The sequence below is a fragment of the Microcaecilia unicolor genome, chromosome 3 (assembly GCF_901765095.1).
Source record: "Microcaecilia unicolor chromosome 3, aMicUni1.1, whole genome shotgun sequence".
In the NCBI taxonomy this organism is placed as follows: Eukaryota; Metazoa; Chordata; class Amphibia; order Gymnophiona; family Siphonopidae; genus Microcaecilia; species Microcaecilia unicolor.
The window spans coordinates 346,810,951-346,827,262 of NC_044033.1; the positions used below are offsets into that span (position 1 = coordinate 346,810,951).

At 44.4% G+C, this 16,312-nt stretch overlaps 1 protein-coding gene across 1 annotated transcript in view; it reads left to right on the forward strand.

Moving 5' to 3' along the window:
* Positions 1-16,099, forward strand: part of ZBTB2 (zinc finger and BTB domain containing 2) — a 46,391-nt gene extending 30,292 nt beyond the window's left edge. The window contains 6 exon segments of the mRNA XM_030198477.1: positions 13,230-13,270; positions 13,273-13,425; positions 13,428-13,507; positions 13,510-13,615; positions 13,618-13,703; positions 13,706-16,099. Coding sequence (XP_030054337.1) covers positions 13,230-13,270; positions 13,273-13,425; positions 13,428-13,507; positions 13,510-13,615; positions 13,618-13,703; positions 13,706-14,602 — 1,363 coding nt within the window. The 3' untranslated portion in view covers positions 14,603-16,099.
* The last annotated feature ends 213 nt before the right edge of the window (positions 16,100-16,312 follow it).

Consider the following 16,312-nt stretch of genomic DNA (forward strand, 5'->3'; position numbering starts at 1 on the left):
ACCCTAACACTGTTATATTCATGCAGAGATTTTTTTCTTCTGGTAAAGGGCCACTAAAACAGACATCATGTTATGAGAATCAGGTGCTCAACATTCAGAGTTGCTATCTGTTTACTTGTTTATGACATTTATATCCCATATTAAACGTGAATTAGGTTGAAACCTAGGAGCATTTAAAATCTTTTTTTTTTCTCTGCCTACATAAAAAAAAAAAGATGGCATGTAGGAACTTGCTCCTTTTGTATTGTGGATTGCAGTGGTATATTATAAAAAATGCACTTGCCTTTTTTATTACTGCTTTTTCACAGAGAGAGGTATTGAATAATGAGGGAAGGGCTTTCTTCATGCAGAAGTTTTGTCCAGCGTCAGTCTAAATGTGCCAACACTGTCCAGTTCAGCAAACTGTTAGCCGCCAGTTTCATAAAAAGTTAATTATGTTCAGTAGAAAATAAATCTGTTGCCTCAGGCTGCTTGCTATGTGAATATTCCATCACTGTTTCATTATTGCTACCAGAGTATTACATATTAAGGGCATTTGCTTTAAACTTTATTTTAATTCATTTATCCAGTCCTTATATTCACATGGTTTTGCTTTTTAAACCCAAAGGTGAATCCTAAGGGTGGTTGAACAATTAGGTATAAACTGTGTTGTTTCTGACTTTACTTGTTTTGGAACTTGGACTGATTTTGGACAGATCTGTACATCTGCTGTCGTAGCAGAGTATGGAAGAAAATGATTTATGTTACTTTAACAGTATTTTTATTGCTTTTAGAATCTGGCTTTCTTGGGGGGTGGGGGGGGGTCAAGGTGCTGTGGCACAGCAAGGGCTAGGTGGGCCAAGAGCTGGGATAGAGGAGATTACTTGTGGCGTTGATGGCGGTGATGGGTTAGATTCCCGCAGGGATGGGCTGGGACAGGTTAGATTCCCCACAGTGACGGACAGGAACGGGTTAGATTCCTGTCCTTGTGCAACTCTCTACTCTGGGCAAGTCACTTAATTCTCCATTGCCCCAGGTACAAAATAAGTATCTGTATTTAATATGTAAACCACTTTGATTGTAACCACAGAAAGTGGTATATCAAGTCCCATCCCCTTTCCCTTACGACCTTAGTGCTAAGAACTGGCATGCCCATAACCCACCCTTGCCCCTGCCATGTCCCATCCCCCTAGCAGTTGAACTCTAAGGACTAGATTCTATATATGGCACCAAAAAAAAGCGCTATTCTATAAGGCCATGCTTAAAGTTAGGTGCTGTTTATAGAGAATGCCTAACTTTAGGTTTAGCCACTGCACCAGCTAAATGTTGTGCAAATGCACATGTCTACATTAAGCACGAAATCTGTGCTATTCTATAACAATGCGCATTAATTGCATAGTAACGCCCCTGTTTCTCCATTATCCTCATTTCCCGCACCCCCTTTTCAGATTGCATGTAAATGCCAATTAAATCTAATTAGTGCCAATAATTGCTTGTTAACCAGCCAATTATTGCACCAACTAGCTTGTTGTTGGTGACTTTGTAGAATTGGATAAGTGAATTATGTGCTAAGGCTACAGAATTATGACTGAGGGCAGTTGTGTGTGTAACTGCAAATTAGTGCCAATTAAGTGCAGTTATAGGCTATTATTGGTAGGTAGTGCTAATTAGCACCTAATGTAACTGCCATTATTCTATAATCTTTGAGTGCACATTTGCATCGGGAAAATGTGCATGCAAGATTATAAAATTAGGAAGAATAAGGGATGACTGTGTCCATGCTTCCAGGCTGCATGCAAGTTTGCTGGCACATTGAAGGGAAAGCGCAGATGCACAGGCTTGCACATACTATTATCTAGAGGAAGAGATTTAAAGATATGTTCAGCTGTGACATTACATTGTTCACAAAGAATTAATTGGCCTATCTTTGTATTCTAAAAAAAAAAGAGTACAGCTTTCCAAACATTTTTTTGTTTTGTTTGGTTTTTTTTTGGAAAGCACTTACTATGTAGACAAAATAACTTAGAAGGACTTTTATTTTGCGTTTAGCCTGTTGTTCAGGAACAACGGGCATTTTCCTGTCCCTAAAGGGCTCACTATCTAAGTTTGTACCTGAAGCAATGAAATGGAGTGTTAAGTTACTTGCCCAAGATCAGATGGAGTAGCAGTGGATTGAATCTGGGTTCCCTGGTCATCAGCCCAGCTGCATCCATATTATTTTTAGCTAAGTTATAGAGTTTTCATTAGCTCCATTTTTTTCAGCTGTTCTGGAAGGTCAGTTGACATCATTGCTTTGTCTTTAGGGGGGAGATGCACTAAAAATCGTTAAAGCCCTTCCCTTACCGATTCCCTTAGCGAATCGGTAAGGAACGGGCATGCATCAAGGAAAAGGAATGCAAATGAGCTGCTCGTTGTAGCTCACTTGCATTCTCTATTCCATCGGTAACCAGTCGGCCGGTCGAGCATTCGTAGAGCAGCCGTTATGCTGGCGGCTGTGTGCATGCCAAATACGTCCAAAAAGCGCCTAACACCCATGTAAAAAAAAAAAAAACAAGCTGCGTGTCCAAGTCCTCGTGAGGGACTTTAAAAAAATTTTTTTTAAACGTTATGGCACCTTCGCTATGCTTGTGGCCGTCCCTGTCCCTCCCTGTGCCGCCCGAGAAAGGAAGATGCCGCGCCGCCACATCCCCCTCCACGGCCTGCTGCAGGAAGGCTCCGATGCAGCTCGATCCTAGCAGGAGAATGCAGTTGAGGACGTCCATCCAAAAAGACGTCCTTTTGGACATCCTCCCCCCCCCCCCCCCCCCCAATAATAAAAATGGCCTTTTTGGATGTCCGTCACTCAGCTGAGAGACCTGGAAGTCTCTGAGCCAATCACAGCACGATTAGCTGAGCTAAACGCGTGTGATTGTCTCAGAGGACTTCCAGTCTCTCAGCTGAGTGAAGGACGTCCCAAAAAGACCGTTTTTTATTGTTGCGGGGGGGGGGGGGGGGAACGTCTAAAAAGGACGTCTCTTTTTGGATGGATGTCCTCAACTGCACTCTCCTCCTAGGATCGAGCCGCATCGGAGCCTTCCTGCAGCAGGCCGTGGAGGGGGTGAGTGGCGCGGTATCTCCGTTTGGGCTGCTACAAAGCCAGCAGCTACTTGCCACAGGTCTCAAGGAAGAAACGCAGAAGTCAAATTAGTTATTTCAGGTCTCTCTCTCTCTCTCTCTCTCTCTCTCTCTCTCTCTCTTTGAAGGGAACCACAAGGAAGGTAACTCATTACTGTGCGTAGGAGCTTTCACGTTTAATATATACAATTTTTAGCTCCGGAACATCACCTAACATTTAAACTTGTATGATGTATATTTTTTTCAGTATCAGGCCTGCAATTTCTCTAGACTGCACTAAAAGATAATAAGCTTTTGGTTGGCTTTTATTCAACCACACAAGATGATAATGAGATCCACTGACTTTTCCTTCTCGAGTCCCTGAGAATTCACACAGGGATCTACTACAAACCCATCAAGCCACCTAATGATGTTATGGTTAACACTAATCTTCTAAGAGCTAATTAGAAAAACAAAGCGCATTCTTTCCCCTCCCACAGTGTGGCGTCTTCCTTTCGGGTGGCACTGGTTTTTATTAAGTGAAGGACGTCCAAAAAGAACGTCTTTGGAGTGGGGGTTTTTTTTTCAGGTGAAGGACGTCCAAAAGGACGTCCCTGACGACATTTTTTTCTTCCGATTCTTTTCCTTTGCCCCAACGAGAAGTGTAGACCTCCCATTAGGTTTTTCCACGGTAAGGGGATCGAAAATGGTAGTGCATCTCATTATAATAGCCTTGCAGCTCATTATAATAAATAGCCTTTGGATCTCTGCATTCCGTTTTTCGTTAGCTGCTACCGTGATCGGAAAATGGCTCGGAGGAAGCCTTTAGTGCATGCCACGGTTTACTACTTGCTCGTTAATGGCTCGTTAAGTGTAGTGCATCTGGCCCTAGGTCTGTGATAATTCAGCAACTTTTGCTGTCTCTTAGTAGTTGTAATATAGATGAAACAGCCAATCCGTTGAGATGCTTTATACAAATGTTATATTTCTGTGCCGTGGCATCAGGTGGTGGAAGCAGCACTAGAAGCAGTAATTTATATAATATGTATGGTTTTTTTTGGGAAGATGGAAGGAAGATGTGGGCATTGCACCTTTTTTAAAAGTGAAATCCTAGGCCTTACCTTACGTGGGAGTGGAGGGGAGAAAAAAGCTCCATACCTAGGCCAGTGATTCTCAACCTAATCCTTGAGGCACATCTAGCCGCTCAGGCTTTCGGGGTTTCCAAAATAATATGCATGAGATAAATGTCTATGTTTCTGCCTCCATCATATTCTGATCTATGTAATACATACTCACGATGGATATCCTGAAAACCTGACTGGCCGGGTGTGTCCCGAAGGACTGGGTTGAGGAACTATAGGCTGTACTTAGCACCTGAATTGTTTTCTTCAAGTGACATCTTGACAGATTTTATTTTATTGTGGGAGAAGATTCTGTTACAGTTGGTGTAAAGGAGGAGGGAGGCCCAGAAACAGAACCACTAGGTTTCATATGTTCCGTAATCTGGTCTTGTTTGAGAATGCAGAGGAGAAGTGGACATAATTGTTAGGGTCATCGGGAAGTAGTATGTTTAGGCTTGTCCATTTAGGATTCAAGTTCTCTCTTTGGCCAGTTGGATTTTTATAGTGGTAGTCTCTGGGAAAGGCAGCAAAAGGGGGAGAGGCTGCACATTTGTAGAATGATAGAAACTGCAGGTCATTGATCTTTTATGTTGTTTGTTTTTGTATTATTGGTATGTATTAAGTAGATAAGTAATGCCACACTGGGAAAAGACCAAGGGTCCATCGAGCCCAGCATTCTGTCCACGACAGCGGCCAATCCGGCCAAGGGCACCTGCAAGCTTCCCCAAACATACAAACATTCTATACATGTTATTCCGGGAATTGTGGATTTTTCCCAAGTCCATTTAGTAACGGTTTATGGACTTGTCTATTCAGGAAACCGTCTAACCCCTTTTTAAACTCTGCCAAGCTAACCGCCTTCACCACGTTCTCCCAGCAACAAATTCCAGAGTTTAATACGCGTTGGGTGAAGAAAAATTTTCTCCAATTTGTTTTAAATTAATTTTTTTCTGCTCTGTGTTGTAATTACATGTGTTTTACTATATAGACAGAATTGGGCTCCATAGGCTTCTGGCCTTCTTGCGTAGAACACAGGTACATATATGCTAGATTCTAGAGAGAGCCACAGTCTGAGAGTCTGGCCAAGGACTGGTGCTATAATTGCTGGGCTAGATGGGAAAGGGAAAAGAGTTAAAATGGGGGAGGAACCTGAGTAGTTGGGAATGAACTTTCATGGTGCTGTAACCACACTAGATCCTGATTTCTAGTCATGCTGGAAGCCCAAAAGAGCAGGAGAAAATCCTAGCCCAATAAATAATGGAATTTTTTGAGCCAAATGTTCTGACCTTGTTCTGATTAATAACGAGTAATGCAGTCTTTTTTTTTGTTTTGCAATTTAAATATCAGGGCCAGTGAGAGATTTAGGACTAGAACCTATATTATGATCAACTCTGCACTTTAGAGATGAAGGCATGATTGGTCAGAAAAGTGCTTGATCTGCTAGCAAGATTTCTTTTTTTTTTTCTTAATAATACTAATACTTCTTATATTCCACAATACAACCTGGAGAGTTCTATGCGGAAGTACATGCAAGAAACCAGATATCTATGGAAAATTACAGTAGAACAGGGCGTAGAGGGGCATTTTCAATGTGACGTTTAAATCCAACTTTGGATGTTTTGCTCAAAACGTCCCAAATTCGAGTTGAAAATATAACGATTTTCAAAAACAAAAAAACATTTTTTTCTTTTGTTTTGAAAACGGTTGTTTGCTAGAGTTTTTGTGCTCACTACATCTATCTTTGTTGACCATTTTGAAAAAAAAAAATGTTTGAATTTGAAAAATGCACAAAATCAAACCATTAGGATGTAGACGGAGCCAGCATTCTTAGTAGACTGGCCACACAGACTTCCTAGGGGGTCACTGCAGTGCACTTCATAGTAAAAGGTCTCAGGTACACTCTAATCCATTATCCCCTTACCTGTATGGTGATCCCTCAACCCACCAAATACTCAGTGTACCCAACTGTACACCACTACAGTAGCCTTTATGGCTGCAGATATCATCTATATGTGGGTACAGTGGGTTTTTGGTGAGTTTTGGAGGTCTCAAACTTTCCACCACAAGTGTAACAGGTAGAGTGGGATATGGCCTGGGTCCTTCTTTCTACAGTCCACTGCACTGACCACTAGGCTACTCCAGGGACCTTCTTGCTACTCTAATAGGACTGGCTATAACATCTGAAGCTGTCATAGAGGCTGGTTTGTACTGTTTCTTTCACATCTTTGGGGGGTGGAGTGGGGTCAATGACCACTGGGGAAGTAAGAGGGGTCATCCCTTAATCCCTCCAGCTTTTTCTTGACTTAGTTGATAAAACAGGTCTAACATTTAAATTGTAACCCCAGATGTTTTTAGTTTGTTCCATTATGATAGAAAAATGCCCCAAGTCCTAGGAATGTTGAAAACCCACCCTTGACACACCCCCTTGTGATTTGAATGCACTGCAGACGAACAGCATAGAAAACATTTAGAAAATAGGTTTCAAAAATAGCAATTTGAACGTTTTTGCAGCAAAACATCCAAATAGTGCCAATTGTTATGCCACTTTTTAAAACATTTCTCTTTCCGAAATAAGCCACCATATCGTACCGATATAAGTAGAACTAAAAAATTACAACAGAAACATCTAAACAGAACTGTCTTTACATATTTTTCTATAAAATATCGCTCTGCCTACACGGAGGAATAAGTGTATTCCAAATTTAGGCTGACTGATATTGAACAATAAGTCCCAAACATTTCTTTAAAACACTGCCCCTTAGTGATGGGGAAATGTAAAGACAATTGACTTCCCAAATCTCCGTTCCCGAAGTGAGATGGGATCCGGCAGCATGAAGAGAGCATGTAAGGGGGTGCCTGTCCTTATAATACCTTAAAAATTAGAATAGCGAAGCCAGAACTTCAGGACTGATTTAAGCCACATGTCCTGGCATATGTCTTCTGTATACGGGATTTATTGGGCTGAGAGCAGCCTAATTTTTCTTGCCTCATAATTCTTCCTATAGGTTGTATTGATCTATTGCCTGTGATGTGAGCCTTCCTGTACTTTGGTTCTGTTTTAACAATTTATAGTAGTATCTGAGCCAGTTGAGGCTGTTTCCTTAACGTCAGGGCTGTACCATCATTAAAAAGCAGGTGTTATCTCTTCCTGCTAGCAGAGGGAGGTAGAGAAACTGATCTTTCCAGTGACATTACTGTATAACCTGCTGGTGCTCATAGGAAAGTTCCAGTATTTCTCTACTTCCAGCAGAGGGTAGATTGTGCAGTCTGATGCTCCTGGTCCCTGTCCTAGCTCCCAGCAGTGCAGGCTTTTGCCCCACAGCTTAGTCGAGTCTAACAGCTGGCTCCCAGGTTTTCTGGATCCATGGACCAGATCTGGTCAACTGTGGCGTTTTTTTCTCCTGCCCGCAATCACTTCCTGTGGGCGACCACTGGGTGAAGCGTACAGCTCACCCTGCCGGGCTCTGTCATAGAGGGTGAGGGGCCCCATCACCTCCCCCCTACCCATGCATCTTCTTGGTGCTCCCCTTGGGTCCCCTACAGTTCGGGCAAACAAATTGGCTGGGTTTGTCTGGCTTAGGTTTTCACCTTCATAGGGAGTTAAGCTGTTAAAAAAAAATAAAAATAAAATAAACAGAAGCTGCCCTTGCAACCTTAGAGAGATAGCACAGCCAGAGGAGCAAACATGGGGATGGCAGGAACACTGGAATCCCAGGCCACAGTTGATCTGTGCGGGCCAACAAATCTCAGCGTGCTGACCACATGGCTGACCTACGGGAACCGGAAGCACAGTACAGCTTCTGGTTCCCTGTGCTCTCCTGTGATGGACTGTTTCTGACTTTGGAAATGGTGCCAGGTTGGTCTAGGGGAGCACCTAGCTGTCCGTGGAGATTCATCAGAAACAGAGGGACCGGTTGCCATTTTGAGTGCAGGCGGTGTTTCTCCTGCTGCAGTATTTCTTCAGCAGGAGCCTGCTTAGCCCCATTGGGGCCTGGGAGGTCAGGACTGATGTCTGCTGCCTCACCCCTGGGCCCATCCTGGGGTGGGGGTCCCCTGGGGCCCCTGAACTCCATTTTGCTCCAGCATCTTGTTTGACTGGATAATGACAAAAAGGAACACTATTTCTATGCAGGGGATTTATGCTCTCAAGAAAGGTGGAACAACAGTTTAATCTTAGCTTTCCACCAGTGATGATAGTGTGCCGCTGCTATTTGTTGTGGTTATGTGGCTAGGGCTCTTCTGTGTTGCTTGCAGTAGCTGCCTAAATCATCTGAGATCTCTCACCTGGAGTTGAGGATGGCCTTCTTAGCTGACATCCTCTACGATCTGGTGCATGTTTCTTCCAGCTCTGTGGCCTCGACCGTGGGTCGGTGGGAAGTGACTCTGGCTCTACCATTGGGGAAGAAGATACGGCCTCTTAAGAAACTCTTAGCTAGTTGCCTTTATGGGATGGTTGCTCTTTGTGAAGATTTGGAGAAGTTGGTTAAGGACATGAGAGAGGCACAACGTCTCCAGTTGGCTGAATTGTGCCAGAAGAGCTTCCAGTGGTCCCATGGACTAAGAGCCATCTAAAGGGCTAGGGACATTTTGGTTAGATAAGGCTCTGGCGACTTCAGCTTCAAGCCCTGGATGGGCCTTCAAGCCAGGTTTCTTTTGAGGCCCCAGAAGGACGGGAGACTCGTGATCTTTGAGTGCAGCTGGGAGGTGGACCAGATCTGCCCAGTGAGGGTGCACCAGGCCCCTCATTGGCTCACATAGGGGACTAATTGTCTTTCTTCCACCATGAGAGGACCCACATCACCTCAGACTAGTAGGTCCTGGATGTGATCAAATACGGCTGCTCTCTAGAGCCGGTTCAGCCTTGCTCGACGCCTTTATGGTATCTCACTGTGGCTTGGAGGTAAAGCGACAGGTGGTCACGCTTTCATTACAGCAGCTGGAGCTGGGAGCGCTGGAACTAGTTCTGTCCTGCAGAGCAGGGACAGGGATGCTACGCCATTTATTTTGTTGTTCTTTCATCCTATCCTGATCTCAATGAGTAAATACCTGCCTCAAGCTCCAGCACTTTCAGATAGAAACACTCAACTTCGATGATTGCCTTGGTTCACCCGGGGGAGTTTCTGACCTCCTTCGATCTTACAACCATCAGCAAGGATCACAAGCACTATCGTTTATGTGTGCTGGGATGCCTTTTTTCAGTTTCAGGCCTTGTCCTGTGGCTGACAACTGTTCTATGCACGACTTCCAATGTCCTGGTTGTGGTGGTGACTCACCTGCAGTGTCAGATTATCCAGGCTCATCCCTATCTGGATGATTGGCTGATCTGGGCAGACTTGGGGACAGATTCAGAGATCTCGACCTTCCTGATCATTGTGCTCCTGGAATGCCTAGGCTGAGTGGTGAATCATGAGAGCCACCTTTCTCCCACCCAGGTTCTGGAGTACCTGGGAGTCTGGTTTGACATGGCATAGCAGGGTGGTGTTTCTTCTGGAGGAGCACAGGACCAAACTCCAGGCCCATAAGCACTGGACTCCAGGGTCTGGGACTACCTTTAGCTCTTGGAGTCCATGGTGGCAACTCTGGAAGTGGTGCCTTGTGCTTGTGCTCATATGTTCACCAGCCTGTCAGGACTTTGACCACCAACTTCTGCTTGGAGTGGAGAAGTAGCCTAGTGGTTAGTGCAGTGGACTTTGATCCTGGGAGGCTGAGTTCAATTCCCACTGCAGCTTCTTGTGACTGCTGGGCAAGTCACTTAACCTCCATTGCCCCTGGTACAAAATAAGTACCTGAATATATGTAAACCGCTTTGAATGTAGTTGCAAAAACCTCAGAAAGGCGGTATATCAAGTCCCATTTCCCTTTCCCTCCAGGGTGAGGTGCTGTCTACACTGGTGGGATAGTCCCAGTCATCTTTTTTGAGGAGATTCCCCTGGACCCTCTGGATTGGATGGTGGACACCACCGAGTGTGGTCTCCTTGGCCTTGGAGCTCTCTGTTTTGGGCCGAGTAGCGCAGGGTGCTGTTCCCGACTGGAGGCCTTTTGCTCATCAACCATCTGGAAACCCAAGTTGTCAGATGGCTCTAGGAGAGTTCCTTCCTCTTTTCATGGAAGCCAGTCCAGGTGATGGCGGGACAATGCCATGGCAGTGGCCTATATCAACAAACAGGGTGGCAACCAGGATTCAAGTGTGGCCCTGGAGACTGCTACTCTCGTGTCACTGGGCAAAGGCGAATTTGCTGGCCTTGTCGGCAACCCCACATCACCAGCAAGACAATATTAGGCAGACTTCTTTAATTGGTCTCTCCTGGATCTAGGGGAGTGGGAACTGGGGCAGGCAGTCTTTCAGCTCCTTCTTGAGATGGTGGGGGCAGCCAGTATTTGACTCCATGGCCTTTGGTGAGAAGTCGCCTCTCAAGAATAGATGCCCTAGTTCTGCCATGGCCCAGGAGGACCCCTTGTATATCTTCCCGCCATGGCCTCTGATAGGCCAGCTATTGCGCAGAATTGCACGTATTGTCTGTGGTGAGCGATCTGTCATGAATTGCTCAGGCAGGGTGTGGTAGAGATGAAGATCCAGATACCCTCTGGCTTACGGTTTGGACCTTGAGAGGCAGTGCTTAGTGAAGAAAAGGGTTCTCTCCCACAGTGATTGCCACTTCTCTGGCCTTTGGTCAGGGTTTGGCAGGTCTTTGAGAGCTGGAGTGCCCAGCACTTGCTTTCACTTTGGAAGGTGCAGATTCCCAAAGTTCAGGTGTTCTACCACAGGGTTTAGAGCAGGGGCTGGTGCTGAACTTGCTAAGGGTTCAGCTGGTGGCTCTTTCCTGTTTTCATGACAAGATCCAAGGTCTCTCCCTCACTGTTCATGGAGACATCGCTCAGTTTTTGAAAGGGGGGTCACTCATTTGCGACCCCTGTTCAAACCGTCTCTTCCCTCCTGGATTTGAACTTGGCGCTGAATGTTCTTTCCAGCCCTCTATGAGAGCATCTCAGTTGGCCTTGATTAAAGACCTCACTCTGAAAATGGTTTTCCTGGTGGTGATTTAGTCAGCCAGGAGGATGTCAGAGCTTCAGGCTGTCATGTTGGGACCCCTATCTCTCTTTCTCAAAGGATTCTGTGTCCATCCATACTGTTTCTTGTTTTCTTCCTAAGGTGATTGCCCCTTTCCATGCGAATCAGAAGGTCTGCCTGCTCTCCTTTGTAGATGGGGGTTTGGATTCTGCTTCCAGGAGCTTCAAAAGCTGGACATCTGCAGGGGTCTATTAAAATACTTGCAGAAGATGAACGAGTTTCATCTCTTGGATCATCTTTTTCATAGCTCCAGGAAGGATCAGGCAATGTCCAAAGCCTCCCTTTCATGTTGGATCAAGGCAGTCATTGAAGCCACTTACATTTGCAGGAATAACAGATTGCCTACCAGGTTGAGAGGTCACTCAACTCGGGCACAAGTGACCTTCTGGTGAAAAGCTTGGCAGTCTCTCTTGAGGAGATCTGTTGTGCAACGATGTGGTCATTGCTCCATTCCTTTGTGAAGCATTACAGACTGGATGTGCTAGCCAGAGCTCATTTGGACTTTGGCAGGGCCGTCATTCAGGAGGCTTTCTCTTCCCCTGCCCTGTGAATCTGTTTGAGTACATCCCACTTAAGAATGGTAACAGCCCAGATGCTAATGAAGGTGAAATTTAGTCATAGCTGTTTATTTCCTTTCCTTTAGTTGGGCTGTATGATCCTTAGACTCTCCTGTGGACTACTGTGGCTACTGGGACTCTTGAGGTGTGCTGTTTCAAAAAACAAAACACAAAAAAAAAGCGATTCCTTAAAGCTGTAGTGGTTGATGGGGCATGGGTGTGCTTTCTAGGACCTTCCACTGCTTTGTCAGAGGCATACTGGAACTTTCCTGTAAGTACCAGCAGGTTATACCCATAATATCAGTGGGAAAAATCAGTTTCTCTACCTCCTTCTGCTGGCAGGAAGGAATAACACTTGCTCGATACAGATGGTACAGCTCAACTATAGGGAAGGAAATTAACAGGTATGACTAAATTTCACCTTGTTAAAAACTCTGGCAGCTTAAGGGTTCTTGGCTTCTCTTCTTGCTTTAGCTCTGCTGTGTATTAGGAAAAGTACATTAGTTAGAGCAGGTTAGATTTTTGGGGAGGAAAGGTTTGACACAGATCTGAGCTTGGTCTTGGGGACCTGACACAGAAGCTCCATTATTCCAGGCCTGTGTCTGTGGTTTTTCAATATATGTGTGTGTGTGTACACATTCACATCATAAGCATAGCTAGGTGGGTGCAAGGGAAGTAACCGCTCCCTAAAATGGATTTTGAATAAAATGGTGCCTATGTTGATCAACCCTTCATCTTCACCCTGACGCCATTTTATGAAAGTTCTGCTCCCCCTGACATCAAAACATGGCTACGCTTCTGTTGCACATATGTGAGTGAACAACTCAATATGATCTCCACCTATCCCAGTGTACAAAATTTCAACCTAGTAATTCCTCAACAGTAGGTGTCTTTGTTTAACTTTCACATAAATATGTTCAGTTTTCAGCTCAAAGGAGGGAAAGTAAATGTTTTCCTTTCTACATTTCAAACATATGCAAAAGTGAATTGTTCCATGAGACAGACGTGCATTTCTACCTCAGTTCAGGGAAAGGAAAATGAGGATTGTGGTGTCATAACAGGTTCTTAGACCAGGGGTGGACAACCACTGTCCTTGAGGTCACAACCCAGTTGGGTTTTCAAGAGTTCTACAATGAATATTCATGAGATTGATTTGTTTGTACTGCTTCCTTTGTATGCAAATAGATCTCATACATATTCATTGCGGAAATCTTGAAAACTCAACTGGTGTTGTGGCCCTCGAGGACTGTGGTTGCCCACCCCTGACTTAGACTATACTTTTCATGGGCTATAGACCATGTTACTTTGCTATTGTCTTGTACAATGCGTTGTATGCTGATGATGCTTTAATAAGTAACTTTGTAAGGATACATACTTAAATGTTTTCCCTTTTTTTTTCTTTGTATTCAGTGAGTGTGTTCGTTTGAAAGCAACAGACATACAACCTGACATCTTAGCTATCTTTTGCATCTGATGTATACTGGGAAGATGGCACCACAGCTGATTGATCCAGTTCGGCTAGAGCAAGGGATAAAGTTCCTGCATGCATATCCTCTTATCCAAGAGGCCAGCCTTGCCAGCCATGGAGGCTTCTCACATCCAGATCAAGTTTCCCATTGGCATCTTCTCTGTATGGTATTCAGATTGCTGATCACCAGATAAGACATCCCACAAAACTCACCACTGCGGGCCCGACAAACTTGGACGGGACTCAAGGCCCCAGCCTTCCAGGATGAGCCAAGAGCCAGTGAATGAGGCCATGCAGCTCTCTCAGATAAACACACCTCTACCACAAGTGACCGGACGAGCATACCACTCTCTGACCCTCTGCAACCGCCAGTATCCCCAGATCTGACTCCTTCTGTTGTTCCTACTGCTCCTTCTGTGTAGAGGAGAACAGCATGGAAGAACTTCCTTCAGACGAGCAGCCTGCAGCCCTCACCATAGCTCACGTGAAACCTAGCATCATGAAAAGAAATGGAAGTTTTCCAAAATACTATGCTTGTCACCTCTGCGGTCGACGATTCAACCTGAGAAGCAGCTTGCGAGAGCACCTTCAGCTGCACACAGGAGTGCCTTTCTCATCAACCAATCCAGGTGAAACCAGTATTTCTCCTTCCCTTTGTGCCAGTGCCATGGAACTGGCAAAAGATGGCATGGAGGCTACCGAAGCAGGGATGATGAGCGACGGCGAGCTACCGCAAATTTCAGATTCGCCTATTATTGACGGGCAGCAGCAGGCAGAAACGCCACCACCCACAGACATTGCAGACATAGATAACTTGGAGCAAACGGACCAGGAGCGGGAAGTGAAGAGGCGCAAGTACGAGTGCTCCATTTGTGGGCGCAAGTTCATCCAGAAGAGTCACTGGCGAGAGCACATGTACATACACACAGGCAAGCCCTTCAAGTGCAGCACCTGCGAGAAAAGTTTCTGCAGAGCCAACCAGGCTGCCAGGCATGTGTGCCTAAAGAGCTCAGACACGTACACAGTGGTAGACAAGCAGACCCTAGAACTCTGTGCCTTTGATGAAGGCAGCCAAATGGATAACATGATGCTGCAAACCAACAAGCGGTACAAGTGTAATGTGTGTGACAAGACATTTTCAACCCCCAACGAGGTGGTCAAACACACGTGTCAAACCCAGAACTCAGATGCCTTTGCTCTGGAAGAGGAAGGGAAATCCATACTCCTTAGTAGCGGGGAATCGGAAGCCACGGAAAATGACCACACAGTGTTAGGCTCCATCAAAAAGGAACAGGAAACTGTGTTGTTAGATTAATGGTGGCAGCCAGCATCCAGATTTCTTTAGTTTCCTTGTTGTTTCTTTATACACCTTAAGCAGTCTCTCTTCTTCCCCACATTCCTTCGCATCTTGTCTTTATTCATGCTTTCTCAGATAAACGCAGATCCTCAGTGACATGGCAGGAAGCCTGGTTTCCCTCTCTGAGAAAGAGGTTTTTTCCATTAGAAACCTGCAATGCCTTTTGTTTTAATCTAAAGGAAACTGTGAAAATAATCCAGATAATTTTTGTCAGTAGGTCTACTAAGTTACTAGGTTAACAAAATATAATTATACTTCTAGGGTTAAAATGCTTACAATGAGGTGTGTATAGTAATGAAAAGCAAAAAAAAAACAAAAAAAAACAACCTGTTTCTGATGCAAAAGAACCAGATACAGATGCATACATATTTAATTGCAGTTATTTTGCCCCATTACTTTTCAGGAATTGAGAAATTATGAATTGTGCTTTTTAGAAATAATTTATGATGTAAACAAAAATAGTCTAACAGAAAAAATTATACAGGTAACTTCTTTGGCTTCTGTTTATTTCTCTAAAGGTTACCACTAGGTATTTTTTCCTTATTGTTTTCTTTTTGCAGCCTACAAGTATAATCTTCAAAAAGAAATAGCTGTTGAACACTTTTTTTCCTAAAGTAGTAATAAAAAGATAGCAATTTTTCTATATACATCTGCATATTTATATATACACACAATTATGACGGGGTTCTTAAAAGTACTTTTGTAAATACAAGTTGGTTCCAGATTAATCATTTCTTTTCCTAGAAAGCAATGCACCGCTGACAGGGGAAAAAGTCTTGCCTGTGTGAATTTAGAATTGTACCCTAACACAGTTGGTATCCAAGAACAGTTAGACGTATGTGGGTCAGAGTATTTATCCCATAGGTATACAATGGGAGCAACTGAGCTAAGGAACAGAGGAAGTCCTTGTAGAGAGGTGCACATGGAGTGGGGGAAGGCTTTTCTGAAATTATGTGACTCTATGGCTGCTATAAATGGTCAGGCTTAATTTATTTTTTACATTTTCTTTATTTATAATATTAACAATCATGCAGCATCGCTTGAAAGGTAAATTGAAAACTTTCAAAAACGTACAGGAAAAAAAAAGAAAAGAAAGAAATATAGGGTTGATATTCAAAGCAATTTAAGCTGCCAGGGGAGGCTCCTGGCTGCGTGAATCACCTGTGCAGGGCTAATGTTCAGTGGCACTTAGCTGGTTAATGCCGCTGATATCACCACAGATTGCTAAACTGATAAGCCGGCTATTTTGTGAGCAGTCCGGGGGTGGCGTCGGCTCTTACGAGGTTAAGTGCCAATATTCAGCACTTAACCACCTAAAGTAAGCAGCCAAATCAGACCACATAAAAGTCAGTCCTATCTTTATGCGGTGTCGCTTAGGTGGTTAAGGGATCCCTTTACTAACCACGGTAAAAAAGTGGTCTGCGGTAGTGTGTGTGTGCGTGTTTTTGGCGTTTGCTAGGCCATTTTTTTTACCACGGCTGAGAAAAAAGGCTGTTTTTTTTTTTTAAAAGGAGCAGTAAATGGCTGTGGGCTAAAATTAAAAGTAGCATATGACTATTTACTGCCTGAGCCCTTACCGCCACCCATTGACCTGGAGGTAAAGGCTCACAGGCTACAAGTGTGGTACTCGTGTAGTGCACTCCAATGTGGCCACGCTGCCAATTACTG